Below are 19762 nucleotides of genomic sequence, written 5' to 3' on the forward strand. Positions count from 1 at the left end.
CATGAGGTATATACGACTATGATTACACTCTACTGCTGCTTCACTGGCACCATCACAGATTACGTTTGATATCGGCTGCAACTGTTCTACTCCTCTCGCCTGCCCAAGAGGCCGACTCTTTCAGTGGCAAATGTGCCCTACTTGCACAGGAAGCATGTGAGCCTCATTTTACTTTCATTTTGACCCTGCACCTCATGTATACTTGAAAATGATTGTAGTCATCAGTCCGTTTCCTTCACTATAGTCTTTACCCTTCAATAACAAAATGTTGGGAGCTTATACAAAAAATAATTTCACCCACTCTTCTACCTCTGTAATCTTGTGATACACAATACACATTCTAAACACATTCTTGTCTTTGCACTCAATTGTGTCAATTGGGTTCATGCCATTTAGTCATTCCATGCCGCGTTCCCAGTTTTCCATAACCAGAGCCAAGTGCCGTTGGCGTATCTGCACAGCGAGTACGTGTAACAGGAGTGTTGTGTTCTCCAGTGTGCTCACCGTATCGTTGGATCACTGTTGGAGGTGATCCACACTCCGGCAAAGTTGTTGGCATAGATCTTGTTCTCGATGAACTGTCCCCGTCCCTTCTCGTGCACGTAGATGCCTCCCGTCTGGCCGTGGTGGATCTCGCAGCGTACCACTGTGGGGTTGGCGTAGGCCTTCACCTCGAAGCCTGCTATGCGGTTCCTATGGATGTTACAGCTTTCAAAATAACCCTGAAAACACGAGAGAGGAGTTGACAAGGAGAGAAGAGGGATTATAATATAACCCGATTTATACTCGGTTACGCGCCGGTGTTGCGCACAAAGAGCAGAGCAGCCATTGCTGGTGCACGACAACCACCAGTAGAACTCGGGGGTTTAACACTGATTTGAGATGACGAGCAAAGGAATAACAACGTAGGAAGTGGTTGTAGTTACCATGCCGTGGTCAAAAGTGAACACGCCCACGTCTCGGCCGTGGTGGATGTGGTTACGTCTGATGATGGGGTTCCCATGGTTCTTCACCCAGATGCCCGCCAGCGCATTGTTACTGATCTCATTGTCCTCGTATATACCCTGCAGCAGATTGAGAGACAGGGTTTACATGTTGCATAAGAGCACGTGTCGGTGTGGTTACTAACTAAAGTAGTGTATGTAAAGTGTTTGTGGTTAACGATCGAGCATGTGGTTCCCGCCCCCAGAACCAGTTTTACCTGTTCCTTTGTAAGCATGCCTTGCAGACGTCTCTAATACACATTGGGCCTGTTGGCTGGTGCTCTTGATCAACCCCCCCCAAAAAAAAGAAATCTGAATCATGTGGATCTCTGGACCCGAGTCCACATGGAAACATGCAGTGTGGCTCCCATGTGGATCTCTGAGATCACGTGTCTACTGGCCAGCCTGTGACCATGTCACATACCTATGGGGTAGGACTCCATAGGTATGTCTTCTGTTTGTGTGCATGCATGTGGAAAACGGTGTGATTGTGCTTACCTGTGCATGGTCTGTGATGTACAGGCCAACGTTCTCACAGTCGCTGATGTTGCAATGTTTGATGGTTGGACACGCCCCTTGACCACTCACACACACTGCTGACCCCACTAAAGAGAGACAGGAAAGAAAATTTAAAAATATATTCACCAGAGGAAACGGCTCGTAGGTATGCTGGGCGGAGGATTAATAGTCTTATTTTAAATTGAGATTATTTTAACTTTCTCTAAAGATACAAATTTGACATTGTTGGCTCTCCCCGGGGGTAACAGAGGCCGGTTGCAACACCTCACACTAAGTTCAAACCAGAGTAATCTAGTAAGAGAGTGGTGACACGCTTTGATCTCGCCGCAAAGTGGGTGCCTATGGGCGTTGGGCGATAGTTCCAAACATTGCTCCTATAGCTGGAACTATCCCATTGAGATAGAATGAGCACTTCCGCATTCCATTGTTACAATGCGAGTCAACCTTTTGTGTCATTACTCTCTTACTAGATGACTCTGGTTCAAACATAGTGGCCTCCAAGACTAGACATGGGTACACAAAATAGTTAGTGTAACAACTAAATATTTCCGCAAGCCCAGCACTAAGGTCCATTCCTGAAACCGCTTGACGGCATCCATGGACACGGAGCATGCCCCTCTGCTTTGAAGTACAATCCCAGCGTCACAAGAACATTTGACATGCTGCCCCATTTACAGACATTGCACGACACGTCATGGTTAGTATCCATTAAAACGCAGCCACACAGTTTAGATCATTGAGCTTTAGGCCATTTGTTTAAGCTAATAGTTAGACTACATGCTGCAGGCCAGAGTCAAGTGTCACAAATGTGTCAAGAAATCTGCATTGTGATTTGGTGTGCCATGTATAGTACCTACAGACACGAGTTTCAGTACCCAACTACTCCCATGTTCACTAGACCGGATGAACTTGGATTCTATGATACATTACTTTACAAAACAGTCCACACACACACACACACACACACACTGCTATCCACGTTATGCCATAAATAGTTGCAGTTCAATAGTTCCATACTACTTCCAAACTAGTTCCATACTAACCAGTAGCTAGCCACTAAAGCTCTAATTAGAGATTGTACACCCCAACTAGAGACTCTAGTTATGTTCAGCTGGTGCAACCCAGCCCCAGTAACGCATATTGCTCAACAATAAGCATATTGTTGATAATGTGCAACAACCTTGCAATGTATGTTTTTTTCATAAATGAATGCCCTATTTCAGGAGTCCTCAGTTACTACAGGAGGGTCTCCAAATATTTGTGTGATTCTTTGCATTAACCACTTGAACCCTAGCGTCACTATTATATTCCGAGGAGAATTTTAGCCCAAAATAGCAGATCTACAAGCTCACAACACCAGAACGCCTCGTCAGCTATTCTTGCCAAATGGTTTTGGTGTAGAGGGAACAGAAATAAACACACATGAATCTCAACATACAAGTATATGAAGAGTTCTGAGAAGAACTTAAATATATGCAACATAATTTCACGTAGTGCGGGCTACCTGCTTCATTTCTCTCTGCCAAGCAGTCCTTTGGCTGAAAAATGCCTCGTCATTTCTTGTCCCATTTCCTCACAGAAGAGCCTTGCTGCCTATTATGCTATAATGTAAATGAAATGTGACCAGATTTGACTGAGAGCCTGCCATTGCGCAAATTACAGCTTTTCACCAGAGCAGGAAAACCTTTTTCCCCCCTTTCAAAATGAGTTAATAGCACAGGCAGACTCTTAGACACATACTAGAGCATGTCTGAAATAAGTGTCCAAACATGTAGCTAGGTGTAATGTTAGAGACCACAGAAGTGAACCTTTCAAGCCCGTTTTCTCAACTCGCTGTTTTCTGCAAGACATTACTCTATAAGCCATATCTCCAAAACTGGTGGGTCAAACTGAACAACCAATAAGACAACAAATATGTCATATGGCATGAAAAAAAAAAACGAAAATTCTAAAGAAATCCAATGGCAGTCCCTCAGTCAAGTTTAGTTAAGAAAAAGAGTGTGTGTGTTACCTGTACATGTGGAGCGGATGATACAGTGGTCTATGTTGGGGCTACAGTTAACCGTGATCTCCAGGCAGTGGTGGGCGTTGTGGTGCTGAGCAGACTTGTCATCAGGATTGAACTGCAGGGAGAGAGGAGCAATGCATGGATCAGACAGAGAACAGTGAGGAGCAACGCATGGATCAGACAGAGAACAGAGGAGCAATGCATGGATCAGACAGAGAACAGAGGAGCAATGCATGGATCAGACAGAGAACAGAGGAGCAATGCATGGATCAGACAGAGAACAGAGGAGCAATGCATGGATCAGACAGAGAACAGAGGAGCAATGCATGGATCAGACAGAGCACAGAGTTGTATTTCAGGATTGAACTGCAGGAAGAGAGGAGCAATGCATGGATCAGACAGAGAACAGAGTTGTATTTCAGTATCGGAAAAAGCTTCCAATACCTGTAGTGGAAAAGCTGCCGATACTGCCTGAAATGCTGCTCGGCGAGTATGCCAGTCTATGCCATTTCAGTACCACGCAATTTATCACATGATGATAATCTCATTTACAGACAGTTTGATTGTTTCAGTTGACATTGCACAACTGTTTTACACTCTTCCTGTATTCTTTTTTTCATTGTACTTCTAGGTGCAAGCCTGCAAATTAACAATTATTAATGGAATTTGTACGTTTAATACCGCCCATAACTCCGTTTTGGCTCCAAAACTATGGAATGAACTTCCGATTGCAATCAGAACTGCAGATTCACTCCCAAACTTCCGCCGTAGCCTGAAAACTCAAATCTTCAGACATCTTAGCCCGTACGGTAGCACTTGACATAGCACTAGCCTCAACGACCTTACAAGCGTATGCAAAGGCCTCAACGACCTTACAAGCGTATGCAAAGGCTAAACGTATGTAATTTAGACAGCATGTTATGTAGACATGGCACTCTAGTGTATACTCGGTTACATTGTACAGATATTCTACTGTTAGACGGATGTTAGGCTCTTAGCTTGCTTATGATCCTTGACGCCTATTCATTTGATGCATTACCATGTGTTGTTCTTGTAAATCGCTCTGGATTAAGAGTGTGTGCTAAATCAGGGGTTTTCAACCTTTTTATACCAAGTACCACCATAATAACTGATGTTAAAATACAAGAGCAGAGCATAGATCTGCCGCATCCTATTCAGCTATTAACCCATTTAGACCTGAGGACGTTTCTACAAATGTCTTCTAAATCCTGACATTCATATTCAAAGATCTTGCGCCACATTTTCACGATTTTTCGAAAATAGCAGACCTACCGCGCTATGAGCTTGTAGATCTGCTAGAAGTATAACAATGCTTAAAACACCAAAAGGAGGTTCCCGCCCAAAAAAATATATGATTTATCGTTTTGTTTTTGTTCCATTCCTATGCCAATGTTGCTGCTGCTCTGACAAAACTCTGTCTAATCATCAGCACAACTGATAATATTTCGAAAGGGGGTTAATCCGTCCTCAAAAACCTTCTATTAACGTCCTAGGTGAGCTGTCATGCACAGTCAGCACGCCTGGAGAGACTATTTCAACCAATTGCTTGGTCAGACGAACTACCGGTACCTGTAATAAATATTTCATTCCACTTTGGGGCGACTCCTCTGAGTACCACCAGAGGGAGGGCGGGCTCAAGTACCACTAGTGGTACTAGTAGCAGTGGTTGGGAACCACTCAATCGGTGTATGAATGAAAGCAAATGGACTCGTAAGTTACAGACCTGTAACGGTCCAGTCCAGCCACAAGGAACCCAGATGGTCCCTGGACCCCATATTGAGAGCCGTTTAAATTACACACTGGTATCGACTGACATAAGAACGACTGACATAGAAACATAGCCTTTTCAGAAAACTGTCAGGATGTAGTCAAGACATTTTTAGAATCTGATCTCAGGTCAAAATGGGTTAAGCATCCACATGAGGGAAAACATGATTTTGCTGCTCTGCCAGCGTTCAATCTCAATAACCACAAACAGACTGATCTCATTCCACAACCAGGTCGCTAGAAAACACATGAAACTATAATACGACCATAATGTGCTGCCCTACTACTACCAGACGAGCCCAAATATCAGAATCAAAATTCAGAAATGACACATCACCTGAACTTCTACAGTAAGGAAAACCGCCGGGCCCCGGGCCAACTGTAAATGTAGAAATGTCTGTGTCCCAGATGATATTATGGTTGTAAATGTATTCAGGTCCATATCAAACCAGCTCATTGTAGCCAACCTGCCAACACTGGAGTTTGAAGTGGGGCTCATAAGCTTATATTACTGCCCATTATAAAGCTTTTACCTCGCAAGAGAGTCAATAAAAGTTGTCAACACAAAATGGGCTGAAACTGAGACACTTCTAAAACCAATACCATGATTGCACCAAATCCAAATCATTGCACAGACAAGTTTGTTAAAGCTATATAACTAATATATTAACTAACATATATTATTAAATTAACTAACATATTATTCAATTAACGTATTATTGGCAGCCAAGCACAGCACCGACCATGCAAATCAAACCGTGCAAAATTCAGTCATTTTAGACTACATGGAGCTAGTGTCAAGAACTACTGCGATTGTACCTCTAGTCAGGGGCGCTGACTTAGAGGGTGTTGTAGGGTGCTCAGACACCCTTGGTCATTTCAAAGCACCCATGACGTCACGTCCATCCATTCACTCGGGAGCGATTGGTGGCGGGGAGGGGAGGGGCGGGGCAGTCGAGCACCCAACTCGGGGGTGATTGGTGGCGTGCGGGGCGGGGGGGGGGGGGTCAAGCACCCGACTCGGGGGTGATTGGTGGGGGGTGAGCACCGTTGGCAGTGATAAGAAGTCTGCGCACCCTGCCTCTAGTTGACCAAATACTCGTACAAAATATATTATGTATGCAACCTGGCTGGTTTCATTTGCATTCATTAGACAGTGCATCACTAATGGACCACCAGGTTGTCTAGATATGTTAGTCAGTGTTCATGTAGCTGTAGCGCATCCACAAAGGACTACAGTACAGTCGCAGAGATCTTCCATTGTACAATATAAAATAAACTTTGATTTGATTAGATTATCTTTATTTTTGAAACAGTCAGGTAAAACAGTAAACAGAGCAATCGAGCCAGACACAGGAAGAAAATAAATGACACATCGGTTTCACTGTGTGACCAAATGCGTGCACACTGGATAGCTGAAACGGGACGAAAAGGAAAAGACCTTTTGAGTATGCAGCAATTTCTAACAGGCCGTTTAGAAAAAGCAGGAATAATTAAAAGATGGCGAAAACAGTGTGGTTTGTGTGCTTACCCGGATGGTCATGTAACCCACGTAGGCATCCTCCGAGCCTTCCATGAAGACAAACGTAGAGTCTCTGGTGTTCTCGATCACCACCTTGTCAGCGACCTTACCGGGTGCTACGGGGGGTGTGTGTGTGTAGGGGGGGGGGGGGGGGACAGGGACATCATCAATACCAAACACAGGCTGTTTGTCTATCCTCTTCTAGAGACAGTGGTCGCATATCATTACTGTCAGGGAGAAACCTTGTATCTCCATATTTCATTTGTTCATAAATTAATGACCTACCTAATAACTTATATATATATATATATATATTGTTTAAAAATGTGGCCTGTTGCCCTATACCTAAGTCATTCTATGGGTTTTATAAATAAACCAAATAATATAAGTATTTAAGTGCTTGTTACTACACAATAACTACATTGAATTCATTGGAACACAGGTTCTTCCCCCCCCCCCCCCCCCCCCCCCACACCTCCCAATTCCCTGAAAAGTAATGATTTTGGACAAACACGGTTATCACAGACAGCAAAAAATACATGAACACACTCACTAAGTAGATGTGCTTACCTGCTCCAATCATGGTGATGGGGGATTCTATGTAAATCCACTCGTCTGTGTAAATGCCAGAGTGGACAAAGATCAGGCCATCAAAGTGGGCCTCTTGCACCCCACCCAGAGCGTCCTCGATGGTGTCATAGTACTGCAAGACAAAATGACACGCTCAATGTCAGGGCATGGATAAACAAACACGCATCTCATTTATGGAAATGTCAGCAGGCTGCAGCGCTAAAATAAAATACAAATGCAATTGTAAATGTGCAAATTGGTGAGTCACACGTGGTTGTAAACTTGTAATATTGTCTTTTATATCCTTGTAGTGCATTAGACTGGGAAATGAGGTACGTATGCATGCATGCATCAGCGCTGGAATATCACACCTCGTCTATACGTATGCATGCGGCGTTGGGACGTCTGATGTGTAACGCAGTTCTGTTCATGATACAATATAGTGGCTGCCAGATGTGTTCAAAAGCAACAGCAGCGCTGGGCTGCACTCAATATAGGGCATAATCTAATGACTTTATTCCAGACAACTGAAGGCCATTGTGAGAATAAGTCTAATGTCCTAGTTAACCAGCACTTCGTGTCAATTATTTCTGTGCAGGAATGTCCTTCTCTGAAGTCCTCAGATTCTAATAAATTCCTTTAAAACCTTGGAGAGTCTTTCATCTCATCGTTTAACAAACCTGCCAATGAACATCACTTCCAAGTTCCTTTATGGTCACATAATATTGGTGACCGCAGCCCGCTCTCCTCTCAAACAGAGCATTAGTCATTTCTTCTAACACATCATGTGCAGTCGGTGTACTCAACCGTGCATAAAGCACCATATGTGCGGCCACAAAATCTGGGATGCATGGCAACGAATGCCCTCGCAGCAGGTATAATTGGGTCTTTTGTAGTCATTTACCAATCAGAATACAATCATTAGATTAGAGAATATAGAAACGTAGGTAGTGAACAGAAAGAAAGAATGATTGTGCTTTGTGTTAAAAGCAAATTGGAATTAATTATACATGCATATATGTCACACAGCACCATCACAAGGAACCTCAACTCAATCTATGAGTGATTTGTACAATATGTCTTTCACAGTCAATGCCTTCGCCAATGTTATCCTATATAGCAGGGGCAGACAACCGTAGACACAAGTGCTGTCACACTGGTATAAGTGTGAGAGGATTTTTCCATTTAAAATAACATAAATTAAGCTCTCTCAAATACATGCAAATCCTGCACACAATTCTACATTCATTCAAACGGAAACTGTGACTGGGAGAGGGAGTCAGGGAGATGGGTGCATTACTTCTAATGATCATTACAATGTCCTGATGTTAAAGAAAATGGTCCAGAAGAAGAAATAAATGTTATATTTATGGACAAAACATCTGTTGGATTTTTATGTGGTGTCATAATTCAACATAGCGGCAATGTTGGTACACTGACCATCAAGAGCATAGAAAAACGGCACTTCATGTCATAAAGGTTGCCCCTGCTATATAGGAGAAGCTCTGGCAATACTTTACCAACATCTTGTGTAGCCCCAATAGAAATACAGTTGGAAGACGCTATCAGATGTTTGTTGGCTGTGCATTTTAATGCCGAGATAAAGTCTGAGCCGGTATTGCCTAGTATGACGTCATTTGACTTACCAGCATATTGTCTCTGCCTTTGTACCTGCCAGGGTTACTGTAGAAATGCTCTGCGAAGCCTGGTTTCACATGGGCACCTTTGTACTACAACACACAATGTACAAGTAAAATTAACATACAAAACAGTGACCATATTGGATACAGCTGCCAACATATGTAGATAAAGTGCATTAACCATTACAACCACACTTGATGAGCAGTATTCAAATTGATCTGCCTGGGCTTTAGTTTCAACTTCAAGCTCCGTTTGAAGCCACCATGCAAATTACACAAACTCTTGAACACACTATATAAGTGCAATACAAACAATGTAACCACAGTCAATAATCATGAAAACAATATGAGGGGGCCACTGACCAGCTGCTGGAAGCTCTCCTTCCAAGGGTTTGGGTGTTCGTGCTCCTCAGGGCTGACCTGATAGAACCTACCCGGCTCGGGGTGCATCATGGGGCGCGTGTACTCAAACACCTCCATGTATAGACGTTTCCTATTGTTAGAAAAAACATAAAGCATTACATGATGCACTTTTTTGTTTCATGGCTGAAAAGCAATAGGCCGGAGGCTTTACAATTTAGGCCTTTAGCAGACGCTCTTAACCCATTTACGTCGAAATAAAATAAAAAAGTCTCCTGAAAGAATATATATATTCAAAGATGTGTGCCGCATTTTTACGATTTTTCAAAAATAGCAGACCTACAAGCTCGTAGCAGATCTGCTATTTTTCAATAGTGAACACCAAAAGGTACAGAATGGGTTAATCCAGAGCGATTTACATTAAGCAAGAACGAAAAGCATGGGAATACATCACATAAAAAGCATTTTTCATGAAACATGCGTAAGCTAAGAACGTAACAGTGGAATATATTATATATAATGAAACTATACATATAAACTATACTATGCTATACATATGTACTATGATGTGCTATGACTACAAACAATGCAATTATAGTGCCGTCTACATAACATGCTATAAGTCTGTATCAAATGCTATCCAAGTCTACAGAAGTGCTATCTAAGGGGGTAGGGTAAGTGTCTTGTCGGATACTGACCATAGGATGGGGTCATTAGCTAGCTGGCTGAATCTCTTGCACACACAGGCCGCCTGGCAGAGGTCCTGCTCCAGCAGGTAGGAGAAGATCTTCAACACCACCTCATCTGGGAGTTTCTGCTGTAGGTACTGCTCTGCTGGGGCTGCTACGGCAAAGACGCACGAGACAGTTTAGCCTTCTGTGCCAGATCAGGCTACGATTAAAGAGCCTTTAAGTAACACAGAGTGTAACAGGACTACTAGCTTTAATGCAAATGACACGACTTCAACATTACCCGCCTAGGGCCTATAGCACTGCACATACTGTAAAACACATACTGTAAAACAAGTTCAGGCTATGATTACACAGAGTAATAATCAAGGTAATATACGTACAAACAGCAGCCTGGCGGCCAGCAGTGCACACGGTAATTCAAAATCAATAACTCAATTAAAAAACAAAACAAATGAGGCAATTCTTTCCAGACAGATAACACTCACCTGGCAGGTCATGACTCTTTCCGGACACCCGTGCCCGCTTGGCACGATGCCCAAAGGCCTCTGTGGATGAGGTGGATGCTCCCTGCAAAAGAAAAAACGGAGGGACAACAAACACACACACACATCCATAAGCCAAGCACTTGAGCACAAAATCGAACGCTCAGGCATTTACTGTTCAGACACAAAATCGCTCCTCCATTTGAGGACAAGATCAATCAGCACACAACATAAATTACATTACAAGGGACAAACACACAGAGTGAGAGACAGAGGGAACTAAATAAATTCACACTGCAGTAGTGCCCGCTGATACACAACACACAGCTGCATTTAACTAGTGCTCACCTCCATAGGGCCCTTGCTGGGGCAGGCAGAGGCAGTGGCAGAGGCAGCAGCGGTTCTCTTGGGCACCAGGGATTTGCGTCGGAGCTGGTACGGACTGTTCTGAGCTCCCGGACCTGACTCCTCCACGGCCATCTCTGCTGCGGCTGCTGCAGGAGCAGCCTCCTCATCTGGAGGGGAAGGCAAAACACATTCTATCTATACATGCATGCACCATTCTATACATACATTTCAGAGCACAGAACTGCAGCAAGGCCAAACATGGCTCGTGCACACACACAAACACACACAGTGTGTGTGTCTCACACACACACAAATGCATATCCACAACACATCCCATGTAGGCTGCACCTCTCAGGTTCAGACAGAATCTACTGCATCTACTCTCAGATGACATGGGGGACAATGCAAGATACTGCCTTTGCAACCCCCACTAATTATTGTTAAAAGCAGCCCACATCTTTAGCCCACCAACGACTAACCTAAATTTATCCTCAGCAAACCATTTTCTTTGTTGGATTTTATGGAAATGCAAATTAACCCAAGGTCCCAGGGTAGCTGACATTCTCATTGCAGTCACAGTCCTTTTAAACAATATCTCGTACAACATGGAGAGGCTGGCCGACCGGCACTGTGTGTCTAAGTTGTTGAAGACAGACAAAGGTTGGTGATTGATAATGGCAGATGGACTACCAGCGCAGTGGGTCCAATTATTCCCTGAACATGTAGAGAGCACTGGACCAAATTGTCATTGGGCCCTTGAGCTCTTCTCCCTTAAAATAAGGAACCCCCTGTGTTTCGTGCCATTGTCAAAATGAGGTCTGCAGCCACGGCAGGGCCGCAGACTGGGGTCGATCTGGCTAATGGCTAAAAAAACTCAAACTGCGTAGCTCGCTAAATCCGCGGTGTAAACAAATGGAGCCGGAGCTAGCAAACACCGTGAACAAGGAAGGAAGGGAAGGGGGCTTCTGGGTTCATACCCGCTGGCTGGCTCCGTTGCCTGGAAAGAGGAGGGGGTCCGGGTCCCCCACTATTAACACATACAAAATGGACACAAACACTAAACCCACACGTCGCAAGCTAGCTTAATGTTTTTGTAAACGTTACACCCCAAACATGGCAGTTCAAAGACGCCGCAGATTTACACCCTCGGTACCGTCAGAGTGACAGCTGAGAATGCCACGGCCGAGAGGTCCGCTTCAAACGGCACCCCGAAGGCGAGTCGTCGTTTGGTTTTTGGGGGCCCCCCACCCTCTGGCTAATGTCAGCTGCCCCGAACACCCGTCCTGAATAATGTCCGTCCGTCCGGCTCGGTGCGCAGTAACGAGAGAATCCAACTCCCCTCCCCAACCTCCAAGCTATAGCTAAGCTAGCTGCTTCGGTTGCTAGCGGCGTTAGCTTCACATTACTCAAGCCAAACAAAGCGCGGCCTGGCCTAAGCCACAGAGCCAGAAGCCTCGGCGTTTCCTGCGCAGGCTCACCGCGTCAGAGGAAGCCTCCCCGTCCCCCTTGGAGGCAAACGAGAGCGTCCGCTAAAAAAGGACTCGCTTGTTTCCCCCCCTACCATGTTTGTTTCAAGACCCGGTTGTGTTGGTTGTTGAAGTGGGGGGCCGCGGCCCACCGAGACAAGACTTACCCCGCTCCCCGTTGTTCCGTTCGGGCTGCACCGGGCGCGGCCTCGACACTCGCCTGGGTCTTCTGTTGGTGGCTCTGACGGAGTTCATTTGGGGAGTTGGTTTGTGGTGGCTGGGAAAAAAAATAGAGCCGATTCTTTTTTTCCCCTCGACCGGCCCCGCTTGCTTCGTTCTAATTTTAACCACCCTCCTTCCTTCTCGACCCAAACTGCAACCTCCTCGCCGCCTCTCTCTCTCTTTTCCTAACGCGACCCCGACGAGCAAACTGCGGACGGAAAGCCGCTGATATTCGGGTTGTTGTTACGAGGTGTTGTGTCGCTACTGGCTTCCAGCTCCGTCTCGGTCTGTAGCAGGAGGAGCCATTAACCCACACGGGGAAACAAGCGAGAGAGGAAGAAAAAAAAAACACCAATGTCCCCTTTCCTCCAATCACGGCCGGCGGCTTATGACCTCTTCGCTCGCCGACCAATCAGCGGCCCCGTTGCATACTGGCTAGCGACCAGGGAGTCTGCTGCTTGCTCTAGTCTATTTCATGTTTCCGAAAGTAGCCGATCTACAAGCTCACGATGCGTCAAGTCCGCGACGTTTATTGAGCTTGTAGATCGGCTATTTTCGGCTACATGCGCGACACCGTCGTACGGACGGAACATTTTATAAATCATGTGTAGTTCTGATCTGGGTTTTTTGGATAATAATAAATACCATTTGTTTATTCCTGTAGCACAAATACCAGACAACAGCTGGTCACCAAATTGATAAAGACATACATTCAATTTCAGTCCCACAAACACCAACTGCTAAGGCGGATTGTGTGTATTTTTAAACGAGTGTCACTGTCTCAATTTATGACAATGACCCCATCATCACCCCACTCACCCTACCCCAAATTACCTACCTAGGTTCCATCCTGGAGGCAAATCTTTCCGGTGATAAAATGGCCAACAAAGTAAAGTAGGCTAATCAAAAAAGTCAGGATATACAGGATCTCCTCACTAGTTGACAAAAACACCTTGAAGACCCTAACAGGAGCCCTCGTACAACATTTCTTCGACTATGCATGCACCTCTTGGTACCACAGCACCTCAAAACAGGCCCACAAAACAAGGTTCCAAACTTCCCAAAACAAACTGGTCACTACTTGGCCTCACTCCCCGAACCCACCTCACCCCTGCCCGCTTTGACAGGCTGGAATGGCTTAGGGTTGACGACAGAGTACACTAGTACAGCATCTTGCAATGGGTCTGGTCCACAAGATTTGATACACCACCAAGATACTGATATACCTGTCTAATAATACTTCCTTGATGTCAACGAAGTCCACACCCACAACACCAGAGGGAGTTCAACAAACCATGTGCAATCCAGATTTGGCACAAACAAGGGACTAAATTATTTTCACTCCTATGCCACCAAAATGTGGAACGCCCTACCAACGGTCATTAAGACATCAAAAATAAATAAATAAACCTACGGACGGCTGCAATTCGAAACTGGCCCCCGTAAAATCTGAACCCCCTTTTCCGCTCACTATATGTTTTATTCCCCTTTTTACCTCCTCTATGATGATTTCCTGTTTCTGGCTATATAGAAGTGTATATGTGTACGTCTCTAAATGTTATGATGAATTGAACATGGTGGACCCTATTGTAAAACAAGTGTAATGCTTTATGGTGTCGTCCACTGTCCACAGTTAACAGTTTTGTATTGAGTTGTGCTTGAAATGTACTGTAATTCTCCAATCTGTTAATAAATACTTCAATCAATCAATCAATCAAACTCCACTGTGATTAAAGATGATAGGGCCTAAATGTTTTAGGTTTTTAGGCCCAATGTGAAAACCTGCATAATTAAAATACTCATGAGTCATATGGCATAAATTATGGTAGAGCAATCTCTTCGGGCCTGCAATCAAGCTTACTACTTTGAATTTTCCAAGGCTGGAGGGAGATATCATTATACTATCACCTCACCACCAGTCAAATGGACAGAGAAAATATATATTTGTTAAAAGTCTTATTATAGGCTGCTAATCAGAATGCACAGAATAAGTCTGTCATTTCATATATATTATTAATCAAGCCTGCATGACTATAAGTGTTTGGATGTCTTCAACTAGGATTTCAAATTGACCCCAATTATCTACAGGCCGCTGATATACTGGTCAAAGATGGTTGCCCACCTTTGGCAAAGCATATACAATTGTATTAAACAAAATAAATGTTGGCTGCCACAGGGCAATTAGCAAGGAGGGTTTTGCTATTTAAAGGATCACACACACACACACACACACACACACACACACACACACACACACACACACAGAGAGAGAGGGAGAGAGACAGCAATTTTTGTGTTCAGATATCTTATTGCAGATGTGAACCACCAGATGGCATTATCTTACAGCAAAAAGTTTATGCCATCATTTTATCTGGGCCATCTGAATCCCTTCTGACATCCTGGTTTAAAACATGATGATGATTATTATTATTATTATTAACTTACTACTAAACTTACTATATTATATTATTGGCACGACACTGATCATGATTCTGACACTGACGATACTGACCATGATACTCACCAGAGTCCTTGTAGTGGTGCAGGGTCCACGGGAGAATGAACAGAATAGCATGAGTCTTCAAGGGACAAGAAGGTGTCCGCACACACATGGTAGCCAGAGTGCTACTACTTTATTTATAGGACGCAGAGTACAGAAACCAATGTTTTTGGAAGTTAACTGAAGAAGGCAGTTAACTGCCAGGTTAAAATGTACTTCCCTGAGAAAGGCAGTTAACACCAGTTACAAAGGCCGTAAACTGACCACGATACTGACATTACAAGACTACTGGTATATGATACAGCCCACGATAGTGACCATGACATGATACAGCCCATGGTGCTGACCATGATACTGACATGAATCATGATACATCATGACATGATGATGACTGATGTCTGTCATAGTCAGTCATATCATGGTCAAAAAGGTTGAGATTAATGACGGAAAAACTAATTCATGTTCATAGGCAATACAACGTCAATACAAGATCTCGAGTATGCACGGAATGCAGAGATTCAGACTGGAACCCAGCCTATCACACAGGGCCAATGTAGGCCCTGATGTTGTGCTAAGGAATCCCGAGTGGTTCTGTGGCCTACATCAATTGTTCCACATTGTTGTGCTTGTGCCTGTACTACAGTGCTGTGTAAGGCCTCACTCACACCTTTCGATCTAGCATACAACATTGATGCATGCTTAGATGTAAGCAAGATGTAAGTGTCATGGCCGCCCCAATGCATTTCCAATGGAAGTCACATGATACAACATTTGGGACTACAAGCTGTTGTATGGCTTTCGGCTGTGTTTCGACTGCCCCCCTCCCCCTCATACAACTCCTATTGGAAATGCATTGGGGCAAGATATCACACCCTTTGTATACAACAAGCATACATCAGTCTGTTGTAAAGGTGTGAGTGAGGCCTAATTAAGTTAACTATATTTACTTAAGTACTGTACTTTCAAGGTATTTTGTTTTACTTACCTGAGTATTTCCAATTTTCAGTAGTTTTACTACTTCTCCACTACATCTCGGAGGCAAATATTATACTTTTACTCCACTACAATTACTTGAAAAACGTAGTTACTATAGTTTCTTTGTAGATTTGGATTCTTCTCTTCTTTTCCTATATTGGGCTTTTCCCTTCAGCGGCCACAGCGAATCATCTGCCTCCATCTCACCGGGTCTTCCTCTCCTTCTCTCACACCAACTAACTGTATACACATACTTCTTTCACTACATCCATAAATCTTCTCTTTGGTCTTCCTCTACTATCTAGGCCTCCTGCCTGGCTGCATGGCAGTTCCACCCCAACAACATCCTTCTAACTGATAATACTCACTATCCCTCCTCTGTACGTGTCCAAACCATCCCAGTCTGGCCTGTTTGGCTTTATCTCCAAAACATCTGACATACGCTGTGCCTCTGACGCAATCGCTCCTGATCCTATATCCTTTCTTAATTGTTACTCCCAGAGAGAACCTCAACACCTTTTATTAGTCTTATCTCTGCTACCCCCCCAGCTCTGCTTCCTGTCTTTTCCTCAATGCGACACATTTTGAGCTTAATTGTAGATCGGCCATTTGAACTATTCAAAAAGGTTTTTAAAAATAGTAAAAAGTAAAAAAAAAAAGGCAAAGAAGTTTAGGGATAAGGGGTTAGTTAGGCACAGCTGAAAATAGGGCCCTTAATGTTTGTTTAGAACACTTTAAACAAACAGCGTATATGATGCTTGTGAGGCACCCCTCTCTTTCACACGTGTGAGGGGTGAGTTTTCTTTATCCTTGATCTTTTTAACCATGCATGCATCTTAATCTATGTTGGTTGCATGCAATTAAATAAATCAAAATTAAAAGATTCAAGATTTATTATTTTAATTACATCTCATATACAGTACGAGTCAGAGTAAAATGCTTTAGTTTGGTTTCAACACTGTAGCAGAAATAACGCTAACAAAAGAAACAATTGAGAATAACAACGTAGTGAAACATAGCAAAGTATGTACATTAATCATAGCACATGATTCAAAGTATGTACATTAATCATAGCACATGATTCTATTTTGAAACTGGAGCCCCAGTTCCCCCAGTTCTCTGTCTACAGCAGAGGTTCCCAAAGTGGGGTCCGGGGACCCCCAGGGGTCCTTGAGGGAGTCCCAGGGGGTACACTCTAGTTTGGAACCATTTGTACACTCTAGTTTGGTACCAAATTTAACTCTGAGAGTGTATACAAATGGAACCAAATGGACCCGATAATGGGTCCATTTGGTTCCATTTGTACACTCTCAGAGTTAAATTAACATTGATTTTACAATATAAATTGGGGTCCCAGAGATGGAAATGCCATTAAATGGGGGGTCCGTAGCCTATAATGCATGTAAAACTGGGGGTCCTAGAAATTAAACTGGTTTAGAATCACTGCAAGAGCTGTAAAAATCCTCTCTTATGGGGGTCCCTGGCATGTCTTTTCAAATGGGGGGTCCGCGGGATAATTAGTGTCAATGTGGGGGTCCTTGACATGAGAATGTTTGGGAACCACTGGTCTACATACAGAGTCTATAGAACCACTGGTCTACAGAACAGAGTCTATAGAACCACTGGTCTACAGAACAGAGTCTATAGAGTTGGACCATTGATAGCCTTGGAGACCACAGGCATTTTAGAGTGACCACTGCAGGCTCTAAGGCCAAGTCACAACAAAACAGTTTTAAGGTTAACCGCATGCAACCAACTCCTTGCAACTGCCATTGGGGTTAATGGTTGCAAGTAGTTGCATGTCGCAAGGAGTTGCGGTGGCGAATCACTGGTGTAGAGTGGGCTTTAGAGGCAGCCTTATCACCCCAAGTTGATGGCTGCCACTAAATAGATACACTCTACATCAGGGCATGCCCAGACTTTTTACTTAAGAGCTACTTTAAAAATGACCAGATCTACTCACAAAGAAGTATGATCTCATTGCTGAAAATAGTAAAAACATGGAAAATAGTGAAATGGAAATAGTTTTTGTATGTCTAACTTTGTAATGCTATACTGATATTTGTGCTCAACACTCTTGAAAAAAAATATTCCATTGTGGCTTTAATGGGTATTTTTTTATGTCAATCAATCAAGTCACCTTAATTCAATTCAAGTGTATAGATCGGTCAAACTAAATGTAATGCCTCAACTCATATATTAAAACTAAGTGCTTAGTTGTCGTGGGGGTCCCCATTTCAAATATGATTAATTTGTGGGATCCCGACCTGAGGGTTAATTGGCAGGTATGCATTTAACCACTTGAACCCTGGCTTCCCTTGGGGGGGGGGATATAAGATCTACAAGCTCACAATGTGTCATTGCGATCGATTGATAGAATACTATCAATATTTGCAAATAGTATTAATAGTGAGTTGTACGATTATTTGGTGCTACTGATAAAAGGATAACACAAAAAGCCCTGAGGGCTTATATATCCATTGTGGTCCGGTGTATTCAATTCATGGAGACATTTAAAGACTCTATAATACTATATTCTAAACATCATCAACACAGAAGCAAAAAAAACACTAGCTAAAAAAATATATATATACACAGTAAACAGTTGCATGGGGGTGTGGGGTCATTTCGTTGTGAGCTTGCAGATTGGCTATTTTCAGTGAAGAGATTTAGTGTAGACTAGACACTGTAGAGGGGGACCAAGTAGTCTACAGAGTCGACCCCAGTCAAGTTGACTAAGTATAGAGAGGACTTAAGTGGTTTAAGTTCTTTAAACCGATTACATAAAAACATTTTGTAAGCTGACACTGATTGATCAGCCATGGCAGTCTATGCTGCAGCAGCAGCGCCCTCTGGTGGCAAAAGATCAGAAGTGAACGGCACCCGTGTGCTGCTGTTGTTGCATTGCATGTGGGAGGCGCATACCCATCCATATCAATGAGATGCACTCAGACCCTGTCCTGCACCTGCAGCCTTGAAATCTTGGCTTGTGGTGTGTGTTCGTGTGTGTGTGTGTGTGTGTGTGTGCGTGCGTGTGTGTGTGTGTGTGTGTGTGTGTGTGAAAAAGAGACTTATCAAGCAGCCATATCCATTCTCCTGTTATGAGTGGTGAGAGCAGCTGTGTGGCATTGCCCTCCCACGCCCTGACACAGGAGGGGGGGTGTGTGTGGGTGGGCGGGGGGGGGGGGGGGGGGGGGGGAGGGTGTAGAGGTGGGTGGGGTCACCCCGTCCTTGAACGCACTGGATGCAATGAAGGACAGAGCTGCCAGATAAAAGGGAACTTGAGACTGCGTGTGTGTGTGTGTGTGTGTGTGTGTGTGTGTGTGTGTGTGTGTGTGTGTGTGTGTGTGTGTGTGTGTGTGTGTGTGTGTGTGTGTGTGTGTGTGTGCGCGTGCGTGCGTAGCGTGCGTGCGTGAGTGCGTGCGTGTCCATTTTAATCTTCTCTTAAGCTGTCAAATTCAGGGATCATGATTTTAGATGTGCTCACATTTTCCATGTAAAATACACCACCAAATTCAGTATACAAATAGTAGTATGGTATAACGCTAGTATGGTAACGACAACCATAAGATTGAGAATTTGAGAGTGTACAAATGTACAGTAGAACCTCCTGTAGGATTGGATAAAGGGAACCGTCAAGGAATCGGAACGTTAAGATACGAACCCTACAGGCTGTTGACATCCCCC

The 19762-nt window shown here is 43.9% G+C and overlaps 1 protein-coding gene across 2 annotated transcripts in view; it reads right to left on the minus strand.

Moving 5' to 3' along the window:
- LOC308332539 (F-box only protein 11-like) overlaps positions 1-12904 on the minus strand; it is a 29057-nt gene extending 16153 nt beyond the window's left edge. The window contains exons 1-12 of one of the 2 annotated variants that reach the window (XM_080788491.1): positions 12546-12904; positions 10913-11079; positions 10568-10649; positions 10089-10230; positions 9394-9523; positions 9037-9120; positions 7391-7523; positions 6830-6936; positions 3514-3625; positions 1482-1588; positions 927-1064; positions 505-722 (exon numbers count right to left, since the gene is read on the minus strand). In XM_080788491.1, coding sequence (XP_080644617.1) covers positions 505-722; positions 927-1064; positions 1482-1588; positions 3514-3625; positions 6830-6936; positions 7391-7523; positions 9037-9120; positions 9394-9523; positions 10089-10230; positions 10568-10649; positions 10913-11079; positions 12546-12633 — 1508 coding nt within the window. In that variant the 5' untranslated portion in view covers positions 12634-12904. Of the gene's footprint in view, positions 1-504; positions 723-926; positions 1065-1481; positions 1589-3513; positions 3626-6829; positions 6937-7390; positions 7524-9036; positions 9121-9393; positions 9524-10088; positions 10234-10567; positions 10650-10912; positions 11080-12545 lie in introns of both variants that reach the window. The other variant, XM_080788490.1, reaches the window with a different exon arrangement.
- Positions 12905-19762: the final 6858 nt, after the last annotated feature.

This window comes from Protomyctophum bolini, assembly GCF_963924005.1.
Source record: "Protomyctophum bolini genome assembly, chromosome: 18".
In the NCBI taxonomy this organism is placed as follows: domain Eukaryota; kingdom Metazoa; phylum Chordata; class Actinopteri; order Myctophiformes; family Myctophidae; genus Protomyctophum; species Protomyctophum bolini.